The 12,685-nt window shown below is 44.4% G+C and overlaps 1 protein-coding gene across 1 annotated transcript in view; it reads left to right on the top strand.

Moving 5' to 3' along the window:
- VWA3B (von Willebrand factor A domain containing 3B) overlaps positions 1-12,685 on the top strand; it is a 185,442-nt gene that overhangs the window by 128,410 nt on the left and 44,347 nt on the right. Inside the window, exon 27 of the mRNA XM_040425122.1 lies at positions 7,785-7,951. Within this exon, the coding sequence (XP_040281056.1) occupies positions 7,785-7,951 (167 nt within the window). The remainder of the gene's footprint in view (positions 1-7,784; positions 7,952-12,685) is intronic.

Here is a 12,685-nt window from a genome sequence, read left to right as displayed (position 1 = left end):
TGCTCTCCCGGATAGATTCTCGGGGGGGGGGGGGGGGAGCTAATTTTATTCGGTTTCCATGAAGCGTGCAAATAGTACTTTAAGTTGCGTCCACACTCATCTGGTGACGAGAGCCAGAGAGTGGGTGTGATTATTTAGTTGCTTAACCTCTTCAGGACACATGACGTACCGTACGGCATGTTGTCCTGGTACTTAAGGACACATGACGTACCGGTACGTCATGTATAGTTCTGATCACTGCCGCCCGGCGGGCGGTGATCGGAACCCGGTGCCTGCTCAAATCATTGAGCAGGCACCTTGGCTAAATGCGCGGGGGGGTCTCGTAACCCCCCCGTTTCAGCGATCGCCGCAAACCGCAGGTCAATTCAGACTTGCGGTTTGCGGCTTTTACCTGTGGTTGCGGCGGCAATCGGAGGTGCCATCGGGTCCCCATGCGGCTGTAGGGGGGACCTGATGGCATGGAAGGCAGTGCCATGCCTAAGGAATGCATCGCGCGGGTTTCCGGTGACGAGCCTGTGAGATCCAGCCCCCAGGATCTCACAGGCCGGAAGCTGTATGATTTATACTCACTGTATTACTCGTACAGCCATTGTAAAGGATTAGACCCCCAAAAGTTGAAGTCCAAAAATGGGACAAAAAATTTAATGAAAAAAAAGTTGAAAAAATAAAGTCCCCCCCCCCCCCAAAAGTTTCAAGTAAAAATAAACAAAAACGTCATTTTCCCCAAATAAAGTAAAAAAAAATTGGTTAAAAATTGGTATAAAATAGGGGGGGGGGAGAGAAAGTATACATATTAGGTATCGCCGTGTCCGTATCGACCGGCTCTATAAACGTATCACATGATCTAAGCCCTCAGATGAACACCGTAAAAAATAAAAACTGTGCTAAATAAACCTTTTTTTTTGTCACCTTCCATCACAAAAAGTACAACAGCAAGCGATCAAAAAGGCGTTTGCCCACCAAAATAGTACCAATCTAACCGACACCTCATCCCGCAAAAAATGAGCCCCTACCTGAGACAATCGCCAAAAAAAAAAAAAAAAAACTATGGCTCAGAATGTGGAGACACTAAAACAACATACATATTAGGTATTGTCGCGTCCGTATCGACCGGCTCTATAAAAATATCACATGACCTAACGCATGACTAGTTCCGTCGTCGGGGCTCTATGCCGGAAGAATCCTGATCAGGATTATCCCAATGCATTCTGAATGGAGTGAAATCCGTTCAGGATGCATCAGGATGTCTTCAGTTCCGGAACGGAACGTTTTTTGGCCGGAGAAAATACCGCAGCATGCTGCGCTTTTTGCTCCGGCCAAAAATCCGGAACACTTGCCGCAAGGCCGGATCCGGAATTAATGCCCATTGAAAGGCATTGATCCGGATCCGGCCTTAAGCTAAACGTCGTTTCGGCGCATTGCCGGAGCCGACATTTAGCTTTTTCTGAATGGTTACCATGGCTGCCGGGACGCTAAAGTCCTGGCAGCCATGGTAAAGTGTAGTGGGGAGCGGGGGAGCAGTGTACTTACCGTCCGTGCGGCTCCCGGGGCGCTCCAGAGTGACGTCAGGGCGCCCCAAGCACATGGATCATGTGATCGCATTGGACACGTCATCCATGCGCATGGGGCGCTCTGACGTCATTCTGGAGCGCCCCGGGAGCCGCACGGACTGTAAGTATACCGCTCCCCTGCTCCCCGCTCCTACTATGGCAAACAGGACTTTAATAGCGTCCTGGGTGCCATAGTAACACTGAAAGCATTTTGAAGACGGTTCCGTCTTCAAATGCTTTCAGTACACTTGCGTTTTTCCGGATCCGGAGTGTAATTCCGGCAAGTGGAGTGCACGCCGGATCCGGACAACGCAAGTGTGAAAGAGGCCTTAGCAGAGCAGGGGGGAAGGGGCAGAGGTTGTTGTTATTGCATGTAAACAAGGGCCAGAAGAGAACCAGGGAAATGAGGAAATATGTATATTTTTTTGCATAAAACTTGCTTAGCTTAGTTATATATTTCTGCCCATCAGATTTTCAGTGCTATATATTTTTTTTTTTCATAACTCGGACAACCCCTTTAATTAAGAGGCATTTACACAGCCCGAGAATCTTCCAGACAATCTGGCCATGTAAATGTGCTGCCGATCCTGTCGTTCATGCAAGTACCATGGATCCTGGCTTCTGGGCAGCAGATCATGCATGCACTACTTTTTTGCAGTGTGGAGGCATAGACAGAAAACCCACGGAAGCACTCCGTTGTGCTTCCATGGGCTTCTGCTCCATGCCTCTGTTCTGCACCATACCGCATCTCCCAGATTGCAGACCCAATGGGTCCACATCAATGATATGGTGCGCACACGGCCAGTGCCTGTATACAGTCCGCAGTACGGGCACAGGCTGCAGTACAGCATGGTTGTGTGCATGAGGCCTTAGACTCCTTTCCCTGGTTTATCCCAATGTCAAATCAGTAGCAACCTAGTGGGTTGACCTGCTCTATTAAGGTGCAGACAGGGTGCATCCTCTTGCTGAGCTTCTTCATATTTAGTGGTTGTGTGCTATAATGATGCTGACTGTTATTGCATTGATGCATGCATAATTGTATGGATTGTTATGCATATGAGCTTTACAGTAAATAGCAGACTGCCTGATTGCACATACAACATAATATCTGCTGATGGGTTTGTACTTAGTAACGTAAAAATAGATAGAAATGAATATGCAGGTAGGTCCCAAAGCATTTCAATTGTAGTGTATTTAGGAGATGAGGTTGGTCTATTTATTTTCTGGAGCTTATGCTCTTCACTACTTAAAGCCAATAATTATTCTTGTGGATAAACAAAAAGGGACTGCCGACAGGTAGTCATTTCATGGAAATCTGCACACATCACTCACAGGATTAAACAAGAATTGTAAGGGGAAGAGCATAGTCGGGTCTTAACTGGCTTTTTCTTTGGCTTGAAGAAAATGCATATTTCAAGGAGAAAAAGTGAAAAGCTGTGCACTGAAAGCAGAATGACTGTGAAAAGAGATTATTTTACATGCCCTGGGCCCTGCCTTCCTCATAAAATGTCTTTCTCTGTCCTCATAAGCATGCCGTTATTCCCTTGCTGCTGCCTGTATTCATATTGAGGATGTATGTGGATCCTGTTGGGTCTCATCAGCAATGCAGACACCGTCTTACTGTGGCCGGTTAACCTACAGTAAATGCAGTAAACTGTGAAGACAAGAACTGTTTCTTTATGAAATGAACCCATAAAAGAAGCAATGCTATGTCCCTTTCACATATTGGGCCAGATTTATCATGACTCTGACAGCTCACTCCACTTTCACATATGGCTAAAGTCTGTTTTAGCCAAGTCAGATTTATGATCGGCCCTGTAATAAATGTGCTTTGACGATAGCAGTTTATCCGTCAGTAAGCAGCTTTACAAAAGTCGCACGTTTTACGAAAAAGTCGCATGTTCTATTAAAAAGTCTCATAAGATAAGCATGGTCCTCACTGGAGTGAAATTGCGCATTTTTTTGCGACTTTTTAAATAGTCCCAATAGTAAATCTGTCTAGAGATTAATTTACATAAGAAAACACGCCCACTTTCAGAAAACTGGCGAGCATAGTGCAGAGCAGAAAAAAGTCACAAATTTGTGCGCAGTTTTAGCGATTGCGCAAAAATTTGCAACTTTTTCACTCCATTATTCTGACTTGAGCTAATGATAAATCCGGCCCATAGTGTCTGCACCGTGTAAATATGAGCACTGCTTTGACATGTCCTGCTGAGCAGATGCCCCACAGACCACAATTCCCTTTCTACTAGGAATTAACGCAGACCGCTCATTTATGGCCCTTTTTGTTTAAATTGGATTCAAAACAATCTTTTCCATAGCACTTTTTGTCTCTGCTGTATTCACTATAGAGCTCCCACTTTTTATTTACAGCATTGAAGCAATGTATACTTGGAAAGGTAAATACAAATTACCGGTATATTTATTATTATTATTATTATTATTATTATTGTTTAAAGCGCCATTAAATCCATGGCGCTATATATCCAGCTGGGGTTACACGAATATAAAAAACACAGTAAACCAGAAACTATTCACAGACTGGTACAGTGCGGTACACAAAACTATACTGTACACCCATAATGACACGCCTAATAACTTTTATATTCTACTTGAGTTGTCTCGTGATTAAATATTTCATTTCCTTGATAGATTTCGTAATACATGTCCATTTTTTTTATTAATAATTAAATAAAATCTTCCTATGTTAGAATATTTCTGTTATGTATTTGTTACAGCACCTCCTGCTGTTCTTTTGATCCTTCTTAGAACGTCTACCTAAAGTGTTGAGTGCAAGGAAGAAGCTGCTATTAGTGCCCTGGAGTAAGAGGATCAAGGCAATGCAACTGATCTACTGAGCATGTGTGACCACTGGAACTGATCGCATTAGATAAAGGTTCTGAGAGGAAGGGAGTGCTATTGCTGCTGTATACATGTCATATCTATACAGGAGACAACGTTTTTACAGTAAATGGTTTGAATACCCAGGATGAACACGCCAAAGCTCACACTTTCTAGTATTTTGACAACTCCTCACATGTGAATTTACTAGTATCTATGTAAGACAGAGTCAGCATTTTTGCAATGAGCTACAACTTAGGCTCCATTCAGACTTACGGACATGTGAATGGACCCTAAGGTCCATCCCTTAGGGTCCATTCACACGTCCGTAAGCGTTTTGCGGATCCGCTAATTGCGGATCCTCAAAACACTGACACCGGCCATGTGCACATGGCCAGCAGTATAATAGAAAATGCCTATTCTTGTCCGCTATTGCGGACAAGAAACGGATATGATCTATTTTCTTTGGGCAGAGCCGCGGACCGGAAGTTCGGGGCTTCGGAACGGAAGTGCGGATGCGGACAGCACACTGTGTGCTGTCCGCATCTTTTCCAGCCCCATTGAAAATGAACGGGTCCGCACTTGGACGTCTGAATGGAGCCTAAAGCTGGATGTACACATTAATCATACCTCCGAATTTATGAAAAGCCCAAGGAGGAACAACAGCAGTGGTGCCCATAGCCTAAGCCAGGGTTCAGCAACCTCTGGCACTCCAGCTGTTGTGAAACTACCACTTCCAGAATGCAAATCTGCTTAACTGTTCTCTGAACTTTCATAGAAGGGAAAGCAGCATGCAGGGTGTTGTAGTTTCACAACAGCTGGAGTGCCGAAGGTTGCTGAACCCTGGCCTAGGCAATGCCTCTAACTCCAGTCATTGCCTATTTATACATGCTCAGTCCTCCAGTTCCCTTTAGTAGTCGCCCAGTAGTTATGTCCCCATTACAGCAGAATGCTTCCTTAGTGCCCCTTCACAGTAGTGATGCCTTTTTAGTGCCTCACACAGTAGAATACTCCCTTAGTGCCCCTTTAACAGTACTAATTCCCTCTTAGTCCCTCACACAGTAGTTATGCCCCCATAGTGCCCTGCACACAGTAGTCATCCCCTCTATGTGCCCCCACACAAGTAGATATGCCCTCTCAGTGCACCCACACAGTAGTTATGTCCCCTTAGTGCCCCCAAACACTAGTTATGCCCCCTTAGTGCCCAGACATGGTAGAATTACCCCTTAGTGCTTCCACACAATAGTTATGCCTCTTTTGTGCCCCCCTTAAAGTAGTGTTGCCCCTGTAATCCTAATGAAATAAAAAAGTAATATTCACCTAGCCCTGTTTTCCTGATGAACAGAGCACATCATGCTCTCCCCAGCGGCAGGCCCGATGCAATGATGTCATTACACCTACTGAATTGAGCAGGAGAGGGCACAGGCTGGAGGGTGATCCCCAGCCTGTGGTGAAGCAGGGATGTGACGACTCCCTGATTCACCATGGTATTCGATTGTATCTGTGTCCTCAGGACACAGATACAGTTGAAATTGGGACTTGCTGTCACCATCCTGGAACCATGGGACAGCTGCCAAAATCCGTGACTGTCCCGCCAAGATCCGGCACTGCCTTGACGAAATATGGACTGTCCCACCAGGTATGGGGTGTTTGGGAGGTAGATATTATTGTCGGACAAACCAACAGATTTTGGAGGGACTGGCCATTCATCTAAAGTGTATGATGGCTTCCCAACTCTCACTGATGGCAAATGTCATGGGATAGAAGAATGATGACTGATCCTTTTCTTCTTAGGGAAGACAGAAGAAGTGTCTGGCAGCAGTTTTCTCCTCATTCGAAACACATGCATGCCCAGCCAACAGCTATCTAAATGGCCTGGTTAGCTTTAATGAGTTAATTGTGCAAAGATAGTCAACTGTGGGAGATTATAAACAGTTTGCTTGTTATTGTACTGAAGTACGCTGCCATTGAAGACCTCTATGTGAGGAAGTCTGACTTTATGCAACTGGTAACAAAACTACAAAATCAGTAGGCAAAGTTTTATTACTAAAAACTGTCAAGCTGTCCTTAGTTGTGGCGGTGCATGAGTAATACTGATAAAGGAAATTGCTTGGGGCTCCTGGCGGGCATGCATGATGATGCAGTGATAATGCACTGTTACATTTTATTAGAAATCAGAGGGAGCCAGTCATGTTGATCAGTTCTGCAAATGTTCCCCAGCCTGTTTACTTCTGGCTGGGATACAGATTGAGCCAATGGCCTCATTAATGACTTCTCCCCAAGTGGGGAAATGGTGCTTGGGGACACTTCACTGCTGAGACCAGTCATTGGTTGCAGCACACGACTGAAGTAGGCAGGCCAGGGGCTGGTAGATCTCTGGATGGAGCCAGGGTGCCAGAATGAGCAGGTGTAATATTATCACCTAATACCACACAAAATCTTGAAAAACGTCTTTAAAGAGGACCTGTCACCGCTCCCGACATGCCTGTTGGAATAGCTTCATGCATTCCCATGTAATAACAATTCTGGAGCCTCTATTCTTATGTCTCTATGTTGTGCCATTCCTTTATTATTTCTATTAGAAGTTATGACTGAATTGCTATTAGCCTTCAGTAATGGCACAGAGGAGAGGGGGTGTACCTGCACAGACTCACTCTATCCAATCAGTGCTGCCATTGTCAGACTGTGCAGGTACACACCCCCAACTGGTTACCTCCCCTATGTGCCCTTACTGCAGACTGCTAGCAATTCATTCATGACTTCTAGTGCAAATTATAAAGGAATGGCACAACATAGAGCCATAAGAATAGATGCTCCAGAATTGTTATTACATGGGGAATGCATGAAGCTATTAAAACAGGCATGTCAGGAGTGGTGACAGGTTCACTTTAAGGTGGACTTTAAAGGGGTTGTCCCATCTTAGACAATGGGGGCATATCACTAGGATATGCCCCCATTGTCTGATAGGTGCGGGTCCCACCGCTGGGACCCGCCTCTACAAGGAGAAAGGAGCAGAGAAAGTTAAGGAGGGCGCACTGCACATGCGCAGCCGCCATCCATTCATTTCTTTGGAGCCGCTGAAAATAGGCGAGCGCTGGCTCGGCTATTTCCGTCGGCCCCATAGAAATAAATGGGAGCGGTGGCTGCCGCGTATGCGCGGTGCGCTCCCATTCACTTTAATGGTAGAGGCGGGGAGCTGCGCCTGGTGGTGGACAACTCTCCCTGGCTCCGTTCTACTTGTAGGTGCGGGTTCCAGAGGTGGGACCCGCACCTATCAGACAATGGGGACATATCCTAGCGATATGCCGCCATTGTCTAAGATGGGATAACCCCTTTAAGGTCCACCTCTACAGTACTTAATATGCAGTAATTTATTTGAATCTTGTCATTTAGCCCAAGTGTTCAACTTGCTAAGCCACTCCTGAAGCCAACCCCACCAAAGGGAGAGAAGAAACATAGATCAGTATCTCGGAGAAGCAGACGGTCAGTGACCCAAGATTTAGTGTCCAAAACTCCCAGTGACGGTGACTCCATGGCAAGCACTGATGGCGCAGATCAAGGTAGAGAACACTTATCGTTAACTTATTGATTCAACCACTGCTCATTTCCTTACATACTCCATGACATGACAGCCTGAAATCCCATTTATTTCCTATTCATAGACTCTATACACGGATCTGTTTATTCGTACAAGTACCACAATTGGCTCTGCTTTCTCCTTTCCACATTAGAGTTAAATGTCTCTGAGGCATTCAAAGGATTTTCTAATTTGACAATCATTTTCATTTCCCTCTACTCTGAGGATTTCCAATTTATGCACTGTCAAGTGTTCTCCTGCCTGCAGATGTAAGTGGGTATTGCTCTTTATTTATATATAAAACTACCATCTCTGTCTGAGCAGTCCCTGACCTTCAAGACGCCCTACGCCAACTTTGGCTTCTCCACAAAGAGAAACACTACTACCTGAACCCTACATCAAAGGCCTTTCACCCAGCCAAACCAGCATCACGCTCTGTACTGCAAAGAATAAAAATGGGTCTATTGTCTTTTTGGAGAAGGCCACTGGTTTGGGTAATTTTCTTAGTCATATTGCAAGGCCTGTTGAAGGGTTGACTATGGCCTAGCTACCTTCAATATGTGACAGAGACAATTTTATTTCTATTGGAGGAGATCTGCATATGTTTTTTAAAGGGAGCTTTGCCTGGCCTGTAAGAATCCCTACACCAACTCTTCACAAGGAGACCTGAGTCATCTAAAAAGACATATGGTCAGCCACAATTCTGGTGACAAATTTCTGTCTCAACCTAAGCCAACTACTAGCTGTAATAGCAATAGACGAGTGCATCAAATTTATCATCCAACCTGAGCCCCTGTGATAAATCTGGTGCAGGTCTAGACTGTCTGTCTGTTTACTCCATCTATAGGTTTAGAAAATCGGCGCCATTATGTTTATGCACAAAGCCGTGAAGCTTCCATGAAACTGAAAATGTCTGCAATTTCACAAAATCTAGAAAACGATTACTTTTGCATCACATCCATAAAAATATGTGATTTCAGGAATGGAAAAATGAGTATGCTGGAACTGAGAGAGGGAAAGGACATTATTTTAATTTCATTATCAATTTGGCTTCAAGGGAAGCTGTCCACCAGTTTTCTGCTGCCCTCACTTTTATATGCTAACAGCTCCAGCACACGCCAAGGAGTCCTGATATTCATGAGCTCATGGCTCTCCCCGCCCACCTACCTCTGATTGACAGTTTTTACCAACTGAATCAGCAGCAGGTGGGCGGGGAAACCAGGAGCTCATGAATATCAGGACTCATCTTTATCCACTGGAGATGTTCAATACAAGATTTTTTGTAAATTGGATGGGTAACTTAAAGAAAGTGACCCAGGATTTTGATAAGGAGACCTGTAGCTAGTTTATGTTGCCCTTAGTTAGGACACCATAAAACTGCAGAACTGTCAGTTTACGAAGTATTCTAAGGCAGATGGAAAAGGTGACTAGTGTACTTCACATAATGCCTCTACATTGCAATAGGAGATGTGTTAGGCTAGTTGCACACTAGCGTTCAGAGATCTCTGGATCTGCCGGGCACTGCCGGAATGGCCACTGGTCCCATAAACCCAGCTGTATTTTTACGGCAGATTCTCTGCATATTTGCAGGGTTTCAGCAGAATCTCTGCTGATCCCCATTATTGTTAATGGGGCCAGTGGGCACTCAGGTAGTGTCTGGCAATATCGGAGTCGGAGAGCTCCGGCAGGCTGCTTCCCAGACCGATCTCTGGATGCCAGTGTGAAGCTAGCCATTCTTTATAGGTTTGTTTCATTGCAAAGTCTTTATGTATAAAAATATCCATACTGATTATTTCTGTTGTACATTTTTTTTATTGTATTTCATGCCACAGAGGACAGATAAAGGAAGTCATCCTATGTGTACCCTCACCAAAGGGAAGTTATGGGTGATACTTATGTGCTGATAAGAAAGATTCTCTTGTGTTGTCTGAGTGGTTCAGTAAAATGTAGTGAAAACCTGGTAGCTGCGATATTCCCAAATTCCTAATTATCAGTCCTATGAAATATTACAAGTGACTTTTGTAATATACTGTATCTCTATTCAGTTTGCATTTATTACCCATTGTCACACCATTTAAATACTTAAAGGGATTTTGCCAGACCTTAATACTGGTGACCTATCCTCTGGGTGTCGAACCCTGACCGATCAGATACTGATGACCTGTCCAGAAGATAGGTCATCGGTATTAAAGTCATCGGAAAACCCCTTTAACTGTGTTTTTCTTTTTCGGCTAAAGTTTTTCTTTATACCTGGAGTAATTCCTACCCATTTTTGTTGCTTTACTCACCCCTCTGCAGCTCTGAACTTGGGTGGGCAGCGGCTGGAGTGCTCTTCATCCCTGCCCCATCCCAGTTGCTGAAGCTCTGATCTCCTGTTTTCCAACCCCGCATAGAAAATGGTCCCTCACAAAAAGCCCCAGTGATTCCACTAATACATAGCACCATGGTATGCCATGCAATATCCTCTCCACTGTCTAGGCTGACATATATAGTATGTCACAAAAGTGAGTACACCCCTCACATTTTTTGTAAATATTTTATTATATCTTCATGGGACAACACTGAAGATATGACATTTTGATACAATGTAAAGTAGTCAGTGTACAGCTTGTATAACAGTGTAAATGTAGTGTGCCCTCAAAGTAACTCAACACACAGCCATTAATGTCTAAACCGCTGGCAACAAAAGTGAGTACACCCTTAATGGAAAATGGCCAAATTGTGCCCAATTAGAAATTTTCCCTCCCCAGTGTCATGTGACTTGTTAGTGTTCCAATGTTTCAGGTGTGAATGGGAGAGCAGGTGTGTTAAATTTGGTGTTATCGCTCTCACACTCTGATACTGGTCACTGGAAGTTCAACATGGCACCTCATGGCAAAGAACTCTCTGAGGATCTGAAAAAAAGAATTGTTGTTCTACATAAAGATGGCCTAGGCTATAAGAAGATTGCCAACACCCTGAAACTGAGCTGCAGACCGGTGTCCAAGACCATACAGCAGTTTAACAAGTCAGGTTCCACTCAGAACAGTCCTCACCATGGTTGACCAAAGAAGGTGAGTGCACGTGCTCAGCATCATATCCAGAGGTTGTCTTTTCAAAATAGATGTATGAGTGCTGCCAGCATTGCTGCAGAGATTAAAGGGGTGAGGGGGTCAGCTTGTCAGTGCTCAGACAATACGCCGCACACTACATCAAATTAGTCTGCATGGCTGATGATGCACAAGAAAGCCCGCAAACAGTTTGCTGAAAACAATCAAACTAGGTGCATTGATTACTGGAACCATGTCCTGTGGTCTGATGAGACCAAAATAAACGTATCTGGTTCAGATGGTGTCAAGCGTCTGTGTTGGCAACTAGGTGAGGAGTACAAAGACAAGTTTGTCTTGCCTACAGTCAAGCCTGGTGGTGGGAGTGCATGGTTTGGGGCTGTATGAGTGCTGCCGGCTGTGGGGAGCTACAGTTCATTGAGGGAACAATGAATGCCAACATGTAGTTTTATACATGATCCCTTCCCTTCGGAAACTGGGCGCAGGGCAGTATTCCAACACGATAATGACCCCAAACACACCTCCAAGAATGACCACTTCCTTGCTAAAGAAACTGAGGGTAAGGATGCTGGATTGGCCAAGCATGTACCTAAACCCTTTAAATAAGAAAAATAAATAGTCTCTCAAAACGTTGTAGGGTACTTATCGGCGCTGCAGATCCACCGCCTGACGTGGGTCAAGTTCACATAGAGTTCAAGCGAATAGGTAATGGTGGTCGCGCTGCCCAATACATAAAAGTCTGTCAGGTCAGAGGTATATTGGATTTCCAAGCTTTTCACAATGCAGCCACACAATAAATTCAGGGGTTGATGCGCCGGAGGACATCCAAACCGCTGTAATGAAAATTTGGCGCACAATAGTGAAGTTCCACAAGGATATATTTCCCAAGGATTTTTAATATACTCACAAAAGAGTGAATTGTAAAAGCATAAAACCATATAGTGGTTCCTCGTGTAGCACCTAAACCCTGTTGAGCATCTATGGGATATCCTCAAACGGAGGGTGGAGGGGAACAAGGTCTCTAACATCCACCAGCCCCTTGATGTCGTTATGGAGGAGCGGAAGAGGATTCTAGTGGCAACCTGTGAGGCTCTAGTGAACTCCATGCCCAAGAGAGTTAAGGCAGTGCTGGAAAATTATGGTGGCCACATAAATGGTGGCCATTTTCACTTAGGGGTGTACTCACTTTTGTTGCCAGCGGTTTAGACATTAATGGCTGTGTTGAGTTACTTTGAGGGCACACCACATTTACACTGTTATACAAGCTGTACACTGACTACTTTAAATTGTATCAAAGTGTCATATCTTCAGTGTTGTCCCATGAAAAGATATAATAAAATATTTACAAAAATGTGAGGGGTGTAACCACTTTTGTGATATACTATAGCTTTATCTTTTATGAATTTAGAAGTAGGGATTAATGAATGAAAGGTGTCTGGGTCACTTCACCTGCTTCACTATGTAGTACACCGGAACTAAGTGGAGGAAGAAAGCTGGGAAGCATCTTGGTCCATCACCGACTGAAATGCAGGAGAAGGTGGACAGCAATTTCAGCAGCAGAAAAACAGCAGGGGGTTCTACCAGAGAGGAAAATATATAAAAAAAACATTAGTGTTTTTATTACATGTATATTGTGATAATACTTCATCTGAAATGCCTTATTCATTGCA

Source organism: Bufo bufo, chromosome 3 (assembly GCF_905171765.1).
Source record: "Bufo bufo chromosome 3, aBufBuf1.1, whole genome shotgun sequence".
Lineage (NCBI taxonomy): Eukaryota > Metazoa > Chordata > Amphibia > Anura > Bufonidae > Bufo > Bufo bufo.
The sequence above is the reverse complement of the archived record's forward strand: the minus strand, read 5'-3'. Positions and strand labels throughout refer to the sequence as shown.